At 43.7% G+C, this 15,889-nt stretch overlaps 1 protein-coding gene across 2 annotated transcripts in view; it reads right to left on the bottom strand.

The window, feature by feature from the left end:
* arhgap36 (Rho GTPase activating protein 36) overlaps positions 1–15,889 on the bottom strand; it is a 93,117-nt gene that overhangs the window by 17,409 nt on the left and 59,819 nt on the right. For both annotated transcript variants that reach the window (XM_055156273.1, XM_055156274.1), the window contains exon 4: positions 875–1,173. In XM_055156273.1, coding sequence (XP_055012248.1) covers positions 875–1,173 — 299 coding nt within the window. The remainder of the gene's footprint in view (positions 1–874; positions 1,174–15,889) is intronic.

Below are 15,889 nucleotides of genomic sequence, written 5' to 3'. Positions count from 1 at the left end.
ATGACTACTATGTACTATCTATACTATGTATAATGTACTATCCTAATAGTATAATGTACTATCCTAAATATGAAATGTTAACCCTTTTCCACTCACCTTATGGTTTGGTATTATAGTTTTTAACATTCAAAATCCTGTCAGTGCATTTATTGACGTCTCTTTTAAACAAAAGGCGTAGATGTTTGGAAATAATCATAATAGCCTAATGAGAACTTAAAAGGACAATTTTAATTTTGGACATAGGGCCTCATTTTCTAGTGAGCCAGAGCACTGTAGATGTGTGGAGATACTTTTTGAAATAATCCATCCAGTCCTTGTATTTGCAGAGGTCGCTGGTGCTAGGCTAGCGCATGTCAATGGCCATAGTTAGCCTGCCACTAAAAACAGTCTTACCCACTTCACAAAACACTCAAGGCAAATTTATTATTACGCCAGACTGTTGATGTGAATGTCTGTGTTGATAGAATAATTTTTTGTCGCTTTTGTTTAGGTGTTCATGTGGGAATTGTCAGCCGATGTGGGGTGAAGGCGGTGGAGGTGCTACGTCAAAGCGTCATAGTTGTAGCTGCCACATCATCGTTGTAGCAGCTTTAGTTTGTTGTCATGTGGGAGGGTGGCAGAAATACGTTGCAATTTGTAAAAAAAAAACACCAAATCAATCTAAAAAACACTTCGGCGACATATACAAGGCCCACACATCACTCTTAGAAGGTAGAAAACTCTGAAAAGTTGATTTTGCATGAGCCTTTTAAAATCCACTCAAATAAAGTCAAATGTTTTTAATTTAAGTCATTTTAAATTACCGGGACATTGCTTTTTGCAGTGCAGGCCGAAGCAGCATAAACACATTCTTAAATTAAAGCAGATGCCCTACCCTGCGCTGCACTCTCCCGCTGTTGTCCAGAAACGTGGGCGACTGTGGTTTGTCGCAGAAGGGAGCGGGTGCCACCGAGTTGGCGGAGGGAGACGCAGGAGCCACACTGAAGGGGGGGTTCATCAGAGGCCTGCTGCCCGAGAACAGGAGCCTTTTCTGGGCTCTGAAGCGCAGCACGCTGGCCTCTAGATCCAGACAGTCCCTGCGGCTCTCCTTCAGCTCGTCCTGTCTGCGTTTGTGAGCGCGGTCGTTGGCGATGACCTGGGACAGAGGCAGGCCGAACACTTTGGGAGCCGTCTCTGAGGAGGAAACACAACAAAAACATGATTATTCTGACTTTTACAACTCAGAAGCAGAAGATACACAGATCACAGCCCCATGAACTTCCTCAGAGCTCGATTTACAGACACTCATGCACTTTGGACACTTACAAACTTAATCCTGCAAACTCCTCTCCCTCCGTCGCTCCCCTTTCTCTCTCTCTCTTTACCCCCCTCGCTCTGTCTTTCTCTCTCCCTCCGTCTCTCCAGGTCCATCTCTCTATCTCCTTCTATTTCTCTCCTCTCCTCTCTTTTTCTCTCTCCCTTTTTATCCCTGTCCATCTCTCTATCTCCTTGTCTTTCTCTCTCTCTCTTTACCCCCCTTTCTCCCTCCTCTTTCTCTCTTCCGCTCTCCCTTTCTCTCTCCCTCTTTACCCCTCACTCTCTTTTCCTCTCTTTCTCTCTCCCTCTGTCTCTCCACCCCTCTCTCTATCTCCTTCTTTCTCTCCTCCCCTCTCCCTCTTTACCCCTCACTCTCTCCTCGCTTTCTCTCTCCCTTTCCCTCTCTCTATCCCCTTCTCTTCCTCTCCTCTCCCTCTTTCTCTCTCCTTCTTTGCCCCCCCTCCCTCCTCTCTTTCTCTCTTCCGCACTCCCTTTCTCTCTCTCACTGTCTCTCACTGTCCCTCTCTCTATCTCCTTCTCTTTCTTCCCTCTCCCTCTTTACCCCTTTCTCTATCTCCTTCTCTTTCTCTCCTCTATCTCCTTCTCTCTCTCTTTACCCCTCACTCTCTCCTCCTATCTTTCTCTCTCCCTCTGTCTCTCCATGTCCCTCTCTCTGTCTCCTTCTCTTTCTCCCCTCCTCTCTCACTTTCTCTCTCCCTCTTTCCCCTCTCTCTCCTCCGCTCTTTCTCTCTCTCTATCCCTCTCTCTATCTCATTCTCCCCTCTATCTCTTTCTCTCTCCCTTTTAACCCCCGCTCTCCCTCCTCTCTTTCTCTCTCCCTGTCCCTCTCTCTATCCCATTCTCTTTCTCTCTCCCTCCTCTCTTTCTCTCTTCCGCACTCCCTTTCTGTCTTTCTCTTTACCGGCCCTCTCTCCCTCCTCTCTTTCTCTCCTCTTTCTCTTTCTCTCTCTGTCTTTACCCCCCTCTCTCCCTCATCTCTTTCTCTCTTTTGCACTCCCTTTCTCGTTCCCTCCTTACCCCCTCTCTCTCCCTCCTCTCTTTCTCTCACCCTCTGTCTCTCCCTGTCCCTCTATCTCCTTCTCTTTCACTCCTCTATCTCTTTCTCTCTCCCTCTTTACCCCCCTCCCCCCGTCCCTCTCTCTATCTTCTTCTCTTTCTCTACTCTCTCTCTTTCTCCCTCCCTCTTTACCACCGCTCAACCTCTCTCTTTCTCTCTCCCTGTCACTCTCTCTGTCTCCTTCTTTCGCTCCTCCCCTCTCCCTCTTTACCCTCACTCTCTTCTCCTCTTTCTCTCTCCCTTTCTCTGTCCCTCTCTCTATCACCTTCTCTTTTTATCCTCTTCTTTCTCTTTCTCTCTCTCTTTACCCCCCTCTCTTTCTCTCTTCCGCTCTCCCTTTCTCTCTCCCTCTTCCCCCCTTCCTCTCCCTCCTCTCTTTCTCTCTCCCTCTATCTCTCCTTTCCTCTCTCTATCTCCTTCTTTCTCTCCTCCCCTCTCTCTTTTTACCCCTCACTCTGTCCTCGCTTTCTCTCTCCCTGTCCCTCTCTCTATCTCCTTCTCTCCTCTATTTCTTTCTTTCTCTCTCCCTCTGCCTCTCGCCGTCCCTCTCTCTATCTTCTTCTTTCTCTCCTCCCCTCTCTCTCTTTACCCCTCACTCTTTCCTCCTCTCTTTCTCTCTCCCTCTGCCTCTCGCCGTTCCTCTCTCTATCTTCTTCTTTCTCTCCTCCCCTCTGCCTCTTTACCCCTCACTCTCTCCTTGCTTTCTCTCTCCCTGTCCCTCTCTCTATCTCCTTCTCTCCTCTATTTCTTTATTTCTCTCTCTCTCTTTACCCCCGTCTCCCACCTCTCTTTCTCTCTTCTGCACTCCCTTTCTCTCTCCCTCTTGACCCCCTCTCTCTCCCCCCTCTCTTTCTCTCTCCCTCTATCTCCCTATCCCTCTCTCTCTCCTTCTTTCTCTCCTCCCCTCTGCCTCTTTGCTCACTCTCTCCTCCTCTCCCCCTCCGTGTCTCCATGTCCCCCTCTCTATCTTTTTCTTTCTCTCCTCCTCTCTCTTTTTCTCTCTCCCTCTTTACCCCTCTCCCTCCCTCCTCTCTTTCTCTCTTCCTTTCTCTCTCCCTCTTTATCCTCACTCTCTCCTCCTCTCTTTCTCTCTCCCTCTATCTCTCTATGTCCTCCTCTCTATCTTTCTCTCACCCTCTTTACCCCCCTCCCCTCTCTTTCTCTCCCTCCTTCTCTCTCTCTCTCTCTCTCTCTGTCTGGTGCAGGTTTAATGGGCGTGCAGTGTCACATGACCTACCAATCCTGTTACAGTCAACAACAACAAACACGTTACTATAGCAACAACAGAGGGCAACGAGGTCAACGGGATTCGACTCTACGACCTACGACCTCTGAACCAACAACACTTCAGTCTTTTACATCATTTATATCAATCGGATTAAAGCCGCTCTGTGGAACTTTTGTGCCGTGAAATGTATTTATCTCCATGGAAACAAGATTGTGATACAGGCAAAGTTACAACAAATCTGTGGAGAAGCTTTTTATCAATACACACAACTGAAATTGGATCAGTTCATTCCAATGAAAGCAACAAGATCACAACAAGTGGCAGTTCTCCCACTAGAAAAGTTCCACAGTGCATCTTTAAATTGAAATCTGAGCAGGTTTTTAAATGCAGCTCTTTTCACGTGGACAGTTCAGGTTCAGGCTCTGAGAATCTCTGATCAGATTAATGTATCTAAAGTTACCTCATCTCACACACACACACACACACACACACACATGCACGTGCACACTTCTACGTGCACGCTCCTGAATTGGCAGGTCAAAGGTCACAGACTGGCACCGTGCCCTGTTCAGACTTAGAGCTCAGAATAACTCAGGATCATCAGGCTTATTCAAGATTAACTAAACTGACTCCCTGAAATCTGCCTCCGCTTTTTCTTTTTTTTTTTTTCCAGATCGATATTATAACATGTAAATAGAACATTCCCCATGGAGATAGATACATTTGAAGCCAATGTTTCCCAAACTTTTTTTCTGGGGACCCATATTTTAAAAGTCACAAACCTCCGCGACCGAAGTTAATAGACATTATTCGTAAATCACAAAATAAAGGTGGATTTGACCATTATTGAACATTAATGAGGATATTTTATTGTTGACTGAGTGATCGTGTCTCTGAACAATTAGTCTTACTCAAGTTTTAAACAATGAAAAACAGTAACTGAACCAGCAATAAAAGTTCTTCATAAGTTACCTATAAATGCAGCTCATTTCTTTTTCTTTTCAACATTCAAATGAACCAGCAGCACTGGAACAAGTCTTAACATTTCAATATTTCTAATGAGATATGTGGGCCTGTCTGTGTTTTTGTTGCACTTTCCAGTCCAAGTGCAGGCGGAGAGCACAACACGCTTATCAGGCGCTGCATTCAGTTTGTTTCTGTACTTTGTTTGCATTTTTGTGAGCACAGATAATCTCATGTGCCAGAACAATCCGTGTGTCATTCTTTCATTTGTTTTTCAATATAAAACCAAAATAAGAAAACAAAAAAAATGACAGTTTTCTTCATTATTTGTCTCCAAAACCAAAATGAAAAAACAGATAACGATTTGTTTTTGCAGTTTTTCGATTTAGTGTTTAAATCAGGCATGTCCCAACTATGGCCTAGGGGCCAAATGCGGCCCTCAGACAAATTTTTCTTGGCCCTCACAGATCCAGTTGAATTGGCCCAAATTACCTTGCATCAATTACAAAATAATTTTTACTGCAATTTTTTTGAAAATCTACCTTGCTAAAGCTAATATTTCATATTTAGTGTGTGGTTTTAAGGATCTTAGCGTGAATAAAGACTGATGACTCATTCCAACGTGTTAAACATGCACATATTTCAATTATTCACTGTATTGAGCACCAGTCTGCGGCTCTCAATCAGCTCTCTGCTTCGTCTGTGTTTAGATATGTGGCCCTTGATGAAACAAGTTTGGACACCCCTGGTTTAAATGAATAATGGAAAAAACGGATAATGGCCCACAAACAGTTATTTTTTGTTTTCTTATTTTTGGTTTTATTTCGAAAAACGAATGAATGAATGATACATGAATTCAGAACTGTATATTACAGATCTACATGGAGATCGTGACAAGACGACTCCCCAAAAAAATCTCTTGCAGCCCACCTGAGGGTTGCGACTCAGTCTTTGGGAAACAATGTTTTATACCATACTGTGGAATAGTACAGCCAAAGTAACACTTCTATAGAAACACAAAAGAACTAGGCCTCCTTCAAGACAAATAAAAGGGTCCGGTCAAGTGGTAAAGGAGGGAAACAGGCAGATTTTTTTACATTCAAATGTCTCTTATTCAGAAACTAGAGGGACTATTGAAATAAGTAAAGTATCAGAATGTAGGAAAGAGTTACACTCCAACAGGGTCAAGTTAAACCTGTGATATTCTTTCAAGTTGCTGACAAAAATCAAAAAACTCATGTCGGTAACGGAGGGAATGAAATATGCAGCACTTTTTGGGCAATAAATCCAAACAGTGATAACTAGCTTGGTTCTCACTTACATATCCTTAACAAACTGGTTTGAATATTTGCTTCATATAGTTTTCTACCATATGGTACAAGATTAGGTTGAAAAACCTCTTACTTTTTGACTCATGAGATTTTTTATTAAGAAAGGTCATGGTAACGGAGGGAAAAGTAACGGAGGAGAATTGTACAAGCAAGTAGAAGGTGCATGATTTTGCATAATTTGTCAACTTTTTTCTTCCAAATACTTTAATATTACTTCAAAATGAAAGGAAACTATTTCTATAAAATATGTCAGTCCTTGTAAGCAATTTTTTATAATTTTAAATAATTTTTTTTGAAAAATCATGTACCTTCATCAACAGTTCAAAGATCAAATAACACAAGATATGATGAAATACATCCATTTCTTTATATGATTTGCAGGTCTTTGAAATTTGGGAAATAATTTTTGTTCCATGTTTCATACATGGTCTGTTTAAAACGTATGGAACTTTAGAACCAAAAATGGTACAGAAAAAAGGTAAACAGTTTCATAAACTAGAGTACATATGTATCTGTTGAATACATTTTTATACTCACCACTCACAGTAATAAAATGTGAGCAGGCTTGTGGGAAAGATGACCTGGGTTGGGTAGTGTTGTGTTTTAGTTTTTCCTCGAGTGATGCAGAGAAGAGGGAGCCACTGTTTATGTGAATGTTCATGTACGTTGACGTTTTTTCAATTTTTTTTCTATGCAACCAACACATTCATTCATTTTTTTTAGTCTATTTTTTAGTCATGTCTCAGGTTTAAAATGAGCCAAGAGAACAAACTGCACATCTGACAGGCCTCGCAAAGTTTCATTCAGTCTTTACTCAACTCCTCACACAACTCATTCATACAGACTAGGATGTGTCAGAGCTGTTTTTGAAACTTAGACCTCCTGGTTAGTGGGCGACCTCTCTGCTCACTGACTCACTGTTATGTTTGTGCTTCTTTTACACATCCACAGTCTGCTGCTCATGGGACAGCTCTGTTTATTTTCCTGGAGCCTGTGAGTGCTCATTACAGAACTACGCTCTGGGCCCCGGTCTTGTTCACACTGACCCTTGAGAGTCTCTGGACTAAAATCACTTTATTTGTCCCAGAGGAGTTATTTAAGCAGTGAAATGCAATAATAACAGAAGAGCTCAACCCAAAATCCCAGTGCAGCTCAATGGTAGAGTCATTAGATCCAGACTCAGGGCAGTTTGAGGGGAGTAACAACCCTCAGAACAAAAGTGTCTTTGGTCTGTGTCCTGCAGCATCACAGCAGCCTCCAGGGGGCGCCAGGTGAATCCGTGTATCATTCGTTCATTCGTTTTTTTTTTTCAATATAAAACCAAAAATAAGAAAACGATTTTTTTTATTATGTGTCTCCAAAACCAAAATGAAAAAATGGATAACGATTCGTTTTTTCAGTTTTCGATTTTGTGTTTAAATGAAGAATGGAAAAAATTGATAACGACCGTTTATGTGACTTGAGTGAGTGCGATACCGGACTTTTGCACCGCGTACGGACTGAACCAAGACTGATCCAGGTCCGGGACCAGAGCGGGACCGAGACCGGGACCAGACCGGGACCAGAGCTGGACCAGGGCGGACTCCGAGCTTTGACTCCAAGCCTCCGCGGGGTCCGAGCCGTAGCTTCGAGCTCCGGCCCTGCTGTGGGCTCTGAGCCTCCGGTCTGGTCCTGGTCTGGTCCTGGTCTTGTCTCGGTCTCAGGCCCGCTCTGGTCCCGGTTTGGTCCCGGACCTGGTCCATTTGAACCAAAAGCTCTTAGCTCGGTTAGTTTTCGTTGGTGTGAAAGCATCAATTGGATGCTTTGCACCACCTCGAAACCAGCCGCGGTTCTTGAGCGCGGAGGACTGGAGCAGCCCGTCCGGACCTGTAGTCCACAGCACATTCTCGCTTTCCCCGCACGGAACCAGCGCACAGACGATGACACGGAACTGCTCTGGTCCCGGTCTGGTCCCGGTCTCAGTTCTGGTCTGGTCCCGGTCTGGTCTCGGACCTGGATCAGTCCTGGTTCAGTCCGTACCCGGTGCAAAAGTCTGGCATCGCAGTCACGGAAGTCACGTAAATGGGAAACGGCCATTATCCGTTTTTTCCATTCTTCATTTAAACATAAAATCGAAAACTGAAAAAACAAATCGTTATCCGTTTTTTTATTTTGGTTTTGGAGACAAATAACAAAGAAAACAGTTGTTTTTTCGTTTTCTTATTTTTGGTTTTATATTGAAAAACAAATGAACGAATGATACACGGATTCAGGTGAACTCTGGGCACGCAAAGGAAAGCCGCTTCTAAGCTTCTCTCTCACACTTCGCTCTGTTTTTTCCGTCGGTGATGAGACGTGACCTTCCCTTTGCGAGTGCTGAAAACCTGTTGCATTGTTCTACTTTTTTAGATTTTTAACTTGTCCTGTACAGTGTCCTTGGATATTTGAAAGGTGCTTAAAAATAAAACATATCATAATAAAAAGTAGCATTTCGGAGCTAGCCACTTAGTATAGCTATCTCCAAGCAGCGTCGCCATGGATACGGGAAAAAAACTGCTCAAATCACATAATCCAATAGTCTGTAACTTCTGTCCTTCTAACTGCGCAGGCTGTACTTCAAAATCCCCAAATATTAAGATCAAAATGTAACATAACATTTTTTTAAAGTTTAAAAACTGCTCAGTGTGCTAGCTGCTCAGCCAAAAGAGCAGCCAACCCCAGAAGAATAGTTATACAGTTGATAGGGTTTATATTTTATAGAGTTTTACGAGCGTGTGGACGAACTCAGAGTGAACCCAGATCTGAGATTTAAACAAACCTGAGTCACAGAAAAGCATCAGACAATCTCCAGACGCACGACATGTGTGTGTGTGTGTGTGTGTGTGTGTGTGTGTGTGTGTGTGTGTGTGCTGGCTGTTATAATACTTAGATGTTTATCTAGTTATTTCCTTTGTATATATATTCAAAGGAATGGTTTTTGGAGATTAAAGTCCCAGTGTGGAACATTTCATCAGATTAGAACAGGGTTAAAACTCCACTATGTAACATTTCAGCACAATAGAACAGGGTTAAAGCCCCACTGCGTAACATTTCATCAGATTAGAACTAGGTTACAGCTCCACTGTGCAACATTTCATCAGATTAGTACTGGATTAAAGCCCCACTGTGGAACATTTCATCAGCTAAAAATTGGGTTAAAGTTCCATTATATAACATTTCACCACATTAGTAGTTTAAAACCGGGTTAAAACTTCACTACTTAATATTTCAGCAAAGTAGAACAGGATTAAAGCTCTACTGTGGAACATTTCATCAGATTAAAACTGGGTTAAAGCACCACTATGTAACATTTCAGCACAATAGAACTGAGTTAAAGCTCCACTGTGGAACATTTCAACACATTAGAATAGAGCTAAAATTCCACAGTGAAACATTTCATCATATTAAAACTGGGTTAAAGCTCCACTGCGTAACATTTCATCACATTAGTAGTTTAAAACTGGGTTAAAGCTCCAGTATGTAATATTTCAGCACAGTAGAACAGAGTTAAAACTCCACTGTGGAACATTTCATCACTATAGAACAGGGTTAAAGCTCCACTATGGAACATTTCATCACATTAGTAGTTTAAAACTGGGTTAAAACTCCACTACTTAATATTTCAGCACAATAGAACAGGATTAAAGCTCCACTGTGGAACATTTAATCAGATTAGAACTAGGTTACAGCTCCACTGTGCAACATTTCATCAGATTAAAACTGGGTTAAAGCTCCACTGTGGAACATTTTATCAGATTAAAACTGGGTTAAAGCTCCACTGTGGAACATTTTATCAGATTAAAACTGGTTTAAAGCTCCACAGTGGAACATTTCAGCACATTAGAACAGGCTTAAAGCTCCACTATATTAACATTTCATCAGATTAGAATGAGGTTAAAGCTCTACTGTGAAACATTTCATCACATTAGAATTGGGTTAAAGCTCCACTGTGGAACATTTCATCAGATTAAAACTGCGTTGAAAGACCCAGTATGGAGCATTTCATCAAACTCAAAGTGGGTTTACAGTGGAAATGGTGTAGTCCACTTTGAGCCCTGGTTTAGCCCTAGATTAGACCTGGGATAGTCCTGTTATAGACCTGGTTTAGATCTGCTGGTACTTGGAAAACCAAATATTTTCTTTAAATGGTGCTTGGAAAGTTGGAGGTCACCAGTTCAAGCAGGAGTTTTGATCTTTTAACCTTGTTCTAAACTTCTAACGTGATGTCATGTTGCTCAGTGAGGCTTTAATGGTACACTGAATTTACATGGGGATGAGCACTAGGAATGTTACACAGTGCCTCTTTAAAGCCCCACTTACCTCACATTAGAAGTTTAGAACAGGGTGAAAAGCTCAAAACTATTGTCTCTCTCAAACACTAGTACCACTAAAGAAAATATTTGTCTTTCCGAGGACCACCACTAAACCAGGTCTATAACAGGACTATCCCCGGTCTAATCTAGGGCTAAACCGGGTCTCAAAGTGGACTACACCATTTCCACTGTAAACAAGAAATGATCCAAATTAAGATGAATCAAATTAACTCCACAAACTGAAAACCTGAATGAGCTGGCGCACCGCACTTTGAGAAACATTGGTTTAAAGTAAAGGCCTTTAAAAACACGCCGCACACATTAACCCCGTAATTCTGTCACAGTGGGAGTTCTGCCTTTTCCCACATCAAACATGAAAAATCCACTAATCCCCTCTCAGACACAGGGAGAACATGCAAACTCCACAAAAACCACTCAGTCTAAACAGTACAATCTGAACTGGCCGTAGTTTATATATTTTTTTTAAATTACACTTTATTCGTTTTTTGTTTTTTTGTTTTATTTAAGTGTCTCCGGTATTACATAAAACTGACTCTCGTGAGCTTTAAAGGTGCACTAACACTTTTGATTGGCGTCATTTGCTTGTTTCTATGGAGATGCCATTTGCTCTGCCTGGAATGTTCCACAGTATGACATTAACCACCTCTACTTTACGTTTATTAAATCACTAGTGGTTTTATAGCTCAAAAATACATAGAAAAACAGACATTCGGACTGTGAGCGGGGTCGCCTCTCCACAGATCTGACCTGTAACTTGCTCTGGTTTGGTTTCCACGAAGATAGAAAGGTTTAATGCCATACTGTGAAACATTCCAGACAAAGCAATAACATCTCCATGGAGAAAGTATCTGACAGACCCTCCACCAGAAAAGTTACACAATGCATCTTTAAGTCATGTTATAATGTTGCTTCCTCCACAAAAACAGACCTGGAGCTGTGTTTTGTTTGATTCACACATGTTTGAGTAACTCTTTATTATTAGTCTGTCTACATGTCCAAAGCTCAGAATGCTTTGTTCCACCTTGTGATGTCATGTAGTGGTAGTTTTCAAATTAGCAGCTCCTTTTACCTTTTGTTCAGTAGAGATTCTCAATTTCAGGTCTGAAATCGTCCAAATGATTGTAGTAATAATAATAATAACAAGCCCAATCAGAGAGAGCAACCTGGTCCCCCATGAGGCATCGGTGGGGGCAGTTTATCACCAGCAGCTTATGAGGAGCCCAGCCCCGGTTATGTGTGGGCCAACTTGTGTGATGATTGGGTGAATATTTTAGGCCGCAGATGGTTCAGAAATTGCCGAAATTGCCTATCCTTTATAATGGTGTGACCTTTCAATTGACCCGTGTGACCTCAAATGACCTCGAATCGTCACCAAACTTGACCCACGTACCAAATTTGGTGACAATCAGTCCATAAATGGCGGAATTATCGCGGGTGGACACACACAGACACACAGGGTGAATACAAAACCTGGTCAACAATTTGAGGACCAGGTAATAAATCCTTATTTATAAAACACTTTAAAAAAAAAAAAAAGTGCTGTGTACAAAGTGCTGTACAAGCAGCAAAGAACAATAAAAAAGCATAAAAATAGCACACAGAAAGCAGACAAAAACAGACAATGATGCAAAGAATCCAATAAATTATAATAAATAAATAAAAAGAAATAAAAACAGAAATTATAATCAAGCTAAAATCAGTTAAAGGAGGGTCAACCGATAATTAAAACTGCAAGAGGCGTCGAACGGCCCTCACCCATGCCCACTGCATCAAACGGCCCTCGCCCAATCGCCATGCCCCATACTAACCCTAATAACTGTAAACCCCAACCACAAGTCGAACCCCTTGCCCAAACCCACTAACACTAGGCCCATCCCTAAACGTCACCCTAACCTTAAACATAACCCTAGTGGTAACCCTAACCATAGCCTCAACCTCAACTCTAACCCTAACTCCTCACATAACCCTGCCATTTTTCTAAATTTGCGTGCCTCCACCAGTAAAATCACATAGAGTGCCTTTAAACTTTCTTTGCGCCCTCTGCTGACCAACCATGAAAAATGCCCATGTCAGTAAGGGAGGCTCATATGGGGTTGAAAATAGAGCCCTGCAACCGACGCAAAACAGTGTGAAGCAGGACACATTTTGAAAAGTTATTGCGAGCAGGAGCGGGACTACACAGTACAGGAGCAGGAGTGTAAAGTAAAACAGACTAATGATGAATGTAAGCATATCATGAATCATTTGTGCTGGATATTTCATTTGGCATTAATAAAAACATTTTAAGCAGTAGACCGTCTTGTACGCCGTGCGGACCGCCCCCCTTTCCCTACACCGCACGGACCATCCCCCATCCCGTACGCCGCGCGAGCTATGCCACTAAACCAGACCTAAACCAGAACTAAACCAGGTCTAAACCAGGACTAAAACAGGTTTAAAACAGGTCAACAGGTCTAAAACCAGGACTAATACAGGACTAAAACAGGATTTAGCCAGGACTTAACCATGCCGCCCACTGTGCCTCCCCCTCCGCGAAATATTGTCTGATATAAAACCGGTCCGTGGCGCAAAAAAGGTTGGGGACCACTGTTTTAGACAGTTCCTTTCCGCTTCTCTGTGTTTGATAGAGCTTAAAGGTTGTATAGGGGATTTTTTTAAGGGAAGAGAAATACAGCGACAGTTCTTTTACAAATGTTGTGCATGCGTGACACCACCTTCATCCTCCACAGCTCCCTCAGTAGAAACACCTCCTCCCGCCTCTTTACTCTAAAAATCAAGTTTTTTTTTTACAGCCAGTGCGCGTTCAGAATTACTGTTGAAATGACCTGTCTAGAAATAATTTAGCAACCGACGCGTCAGTTTTTAGACCCTTCGTCCGCTTCATTCACGCAATCGCTGGAAGGAATCTCCAAGAATCAACTCGGTTTGTCTTCGCTCCTTTTCCCCTTCTCTTCTTCTTTCAGCGACCTCAAAAACCGACTTTCTTTTGCGGCGAACCGGTCGTGGATTCTCGTCGGCTGTCGCAACAAACTTTGTGCGAAATGTGAGGAAGCGACAGTTTGAAAAAGCCTCTAAGAACCGCTGCATAAACCACGTGATCCCCGCATCCCGACGAGTCAGTTACACTAGAAACGTAGGGAGTTTGATTGATGACCTGACAGCCAATAGATAAAGAGGCAGCCTCGTTTTCTATTGGCTGATGTTTATCTGGCCTCAACACGTCCACAGTTGATAAATTTTCATTCTTTTTTTTTTTTGGTCATCATAATTACAAGGCTGCTGCATCTCTGTAATGGTATTTTAAACTTTCACTTGACAATTTGAAACAAAAAAAAACCATATAACATACAACCTTTAACCATGCTGCCCACTATGCCTCCTCCCATATTCCCAACTTTCTCAGGTCCGTGAAATATTGTCTGATATAAAACCGGTCCGTGGCGCAAAAAAGGTTGGGAACCACTGTTTTAGACAATTCCTTTCCGCTTCTCCGTGTTTGATAGAGCTTAAGAAAGTGAACGTTCCCATGTTGCGGGATTTGCGGGCGGGAGCGGGACAAAATATCGTAGATGCGGGCGGGAGCGGGAATGAAAATTCTGTCCCGCGCAAACCTCTAGTTAAAAGTTCTGAAATGTAACTTGGTGCAAGACCTCAACGAGCTTTAAAAGTGATCAGTAAAATCTTCAAATCAATTCTAAAACACCCAGGAGCCAGTGAAGAGAAGCTCAAACAGGGATGAAGTGTTGATGTCTGTTAGTGAACTTGTACGGAGCTTAAAAACACAACGGAGCACTTCCTTTAAAACAGATTAGAACTATGGTCCCTTTAAGTACTTTGGTCTTTTCATTGTTGTTGTAAAGTGACTGAGGTGATCCCACTCACAATAAGTCAAGGCAACAAAAACACCTGTAATGATAGATAAGTTTAATGCCATAATAAGGAACATTCCAGACGCGGAATCTCGGATCAGTGGGGATAAAATAAAACCGTGTAAACTCAAATAAAACGCGGGGGCAAGTATGGCAGACCCCCTCTAGAAAAGTTGCATAATGAAACTTTAAGACCCTCAAATCCAAACACTGTAGGTCACGATGGATCAAAGGACGGGGATTTTCAGGGACCACCCACCGAGAGCCTGAAGGACCCCCACAGAGGCACCCGGGACCAGGCTCCGTCCTCCCCACGCCACACCCCTGGAGCTCTCTCCCCTCTCTCTTCCTTTCTCTCCTCTCTCCCCTTCCTCCCTCCCTTTCTCCCCTCTCTTCCTCTCCATTCTCTCCTCACTCCCTCTTTTTCTTCTCCTCTCTCCCCCTGTCTCCTCCTTCTCTCCCTCCTCTCCTCTCTCTCGCCAGCTCCCCTCTCTCTTCACTCTCTGTCTCTCCTCCTCTCTCCCTCTTTCTCTCCTTCCCCCTTTCTCCCCTCTCTTTTTCTCTCCTCCTCTCTCCCTCTCTCTTCTCCTCCTTTCTCCCCCTCCTCTCTCTGACCAGCTCCTCCTCTCTCCCTCTCTCTCTTCAGTCTCTCTCCCTCTCTTTCCTTCCTCTCTCTTTGTCCTTCTGTCTTCTCTCCTCCTTCCTCCCCTCCTCTTTCTCACCAGCTCCCCTCTCTCTTCACTCTCTGTCACGCCTCCTCTCTCCCTCTTTTCCTCTCCCCCTTTCCCCCCTCTCCCTTTTTCTCTCCTCCTCTCTCTCCTCCTGCCCCATCCTCTTTCCACCTCTCTCCTAGAACACCTCCTCTCTCCCCTTACTCCCTCCATTTCTCCCCTTTCTTCCTCTAGATTCTCTCCTCTCTCTTTCTCTTCTCCTCTCTCCCTCCTCTTCTCCTTCTTCCCCCTCCTCTCTCCCCTTCTTTCCTCTACTCTCACACCAGCTCCTCCTCTCTCCCTCTCTCTCCAGTCCCTCTCCCTCTCTTTCCTTCCTCTCTCTCTCTGTCTCCTTTCTCTCCTCCTCTCTCTCACCAGCTCCCCTCTCTCTTCCCTCTCTGTCACTCATCCTCTCTCCCCCTTTCTCCCATTTCTCTTTTTCTTTCCTCCTCTCTCCCTCTATCCCGCTCTCTCCCCCTCCTCTCTTCCCCTCTACTCTCTCCTCCTTCTCTCTCCCCCTCTCTTCATTCTCTCCTCCTTTTCCCCCCTCCTCTCCTCTCTTCTCGCTCACCAGCTCCCCTCTCTCTTCACTCTCTATGGTGCCTCCTCTCTCCCCCTTTCTCCCCTCTCTCTTTTTCTCTCCTGCTTTCTGCCTCTATCCCTCTCTCTCCTCAATCTCTCCACCTCTCTCCCTCCTCTCTCTCACCAGCTCCTCCTCTCTCTTTCTCTCTCTTCAGTCTCTCTCCCTCTCTTTCCTTCCTCTCTCTCTGTCTTCTCTCCTCCTTTCTCCCCTCCTCTCTCTCATCAGTTCCCCTCTCTCGTCACTCTCTGTCGCGCTGTTTCTCTCTACTCAATCTCTCTCCCTTCTTTTCCCTCTCCTCCTTTCTCCCCCCTCCCCCTCTGTCACTCCCTCTCTCCTTCTCTTTACCCCTTTCTCTCTCCCCCTATCCCTTCAATCTCTCTCCCTTTCTCCTTTTCTCTCCTCCTTTCTCCTCTCTCCTCTCCCCTTCTCTCCTGCCCTCTCTCTCACCAGCTCCCCTGTCTCTTCCCTCTGTCGCTCCT

This window comes from Boleophthalmus pectinirostris, unplaced genomic scaffold (assembly GCF_026225935.1).
Source record: "Boleophthalmus pectinirostris isolate CB_2022bp ecotype Guang Dong unplaced genomic scaffold, ASM2622593v1 HiC_scaffold_20, whole genome shotgun sequence".
NCBI lineage: Eukaryota > Metazoa > Chordata > Actinopteri > Gobiiformes > Gobiidae > Boleophthalmus > Boleophthalmus pectinirostris.
Note: the sequence above shows the minus strand (reverse complement) of the source record. Positions and strands in the feature narration are given on the sequence as shown.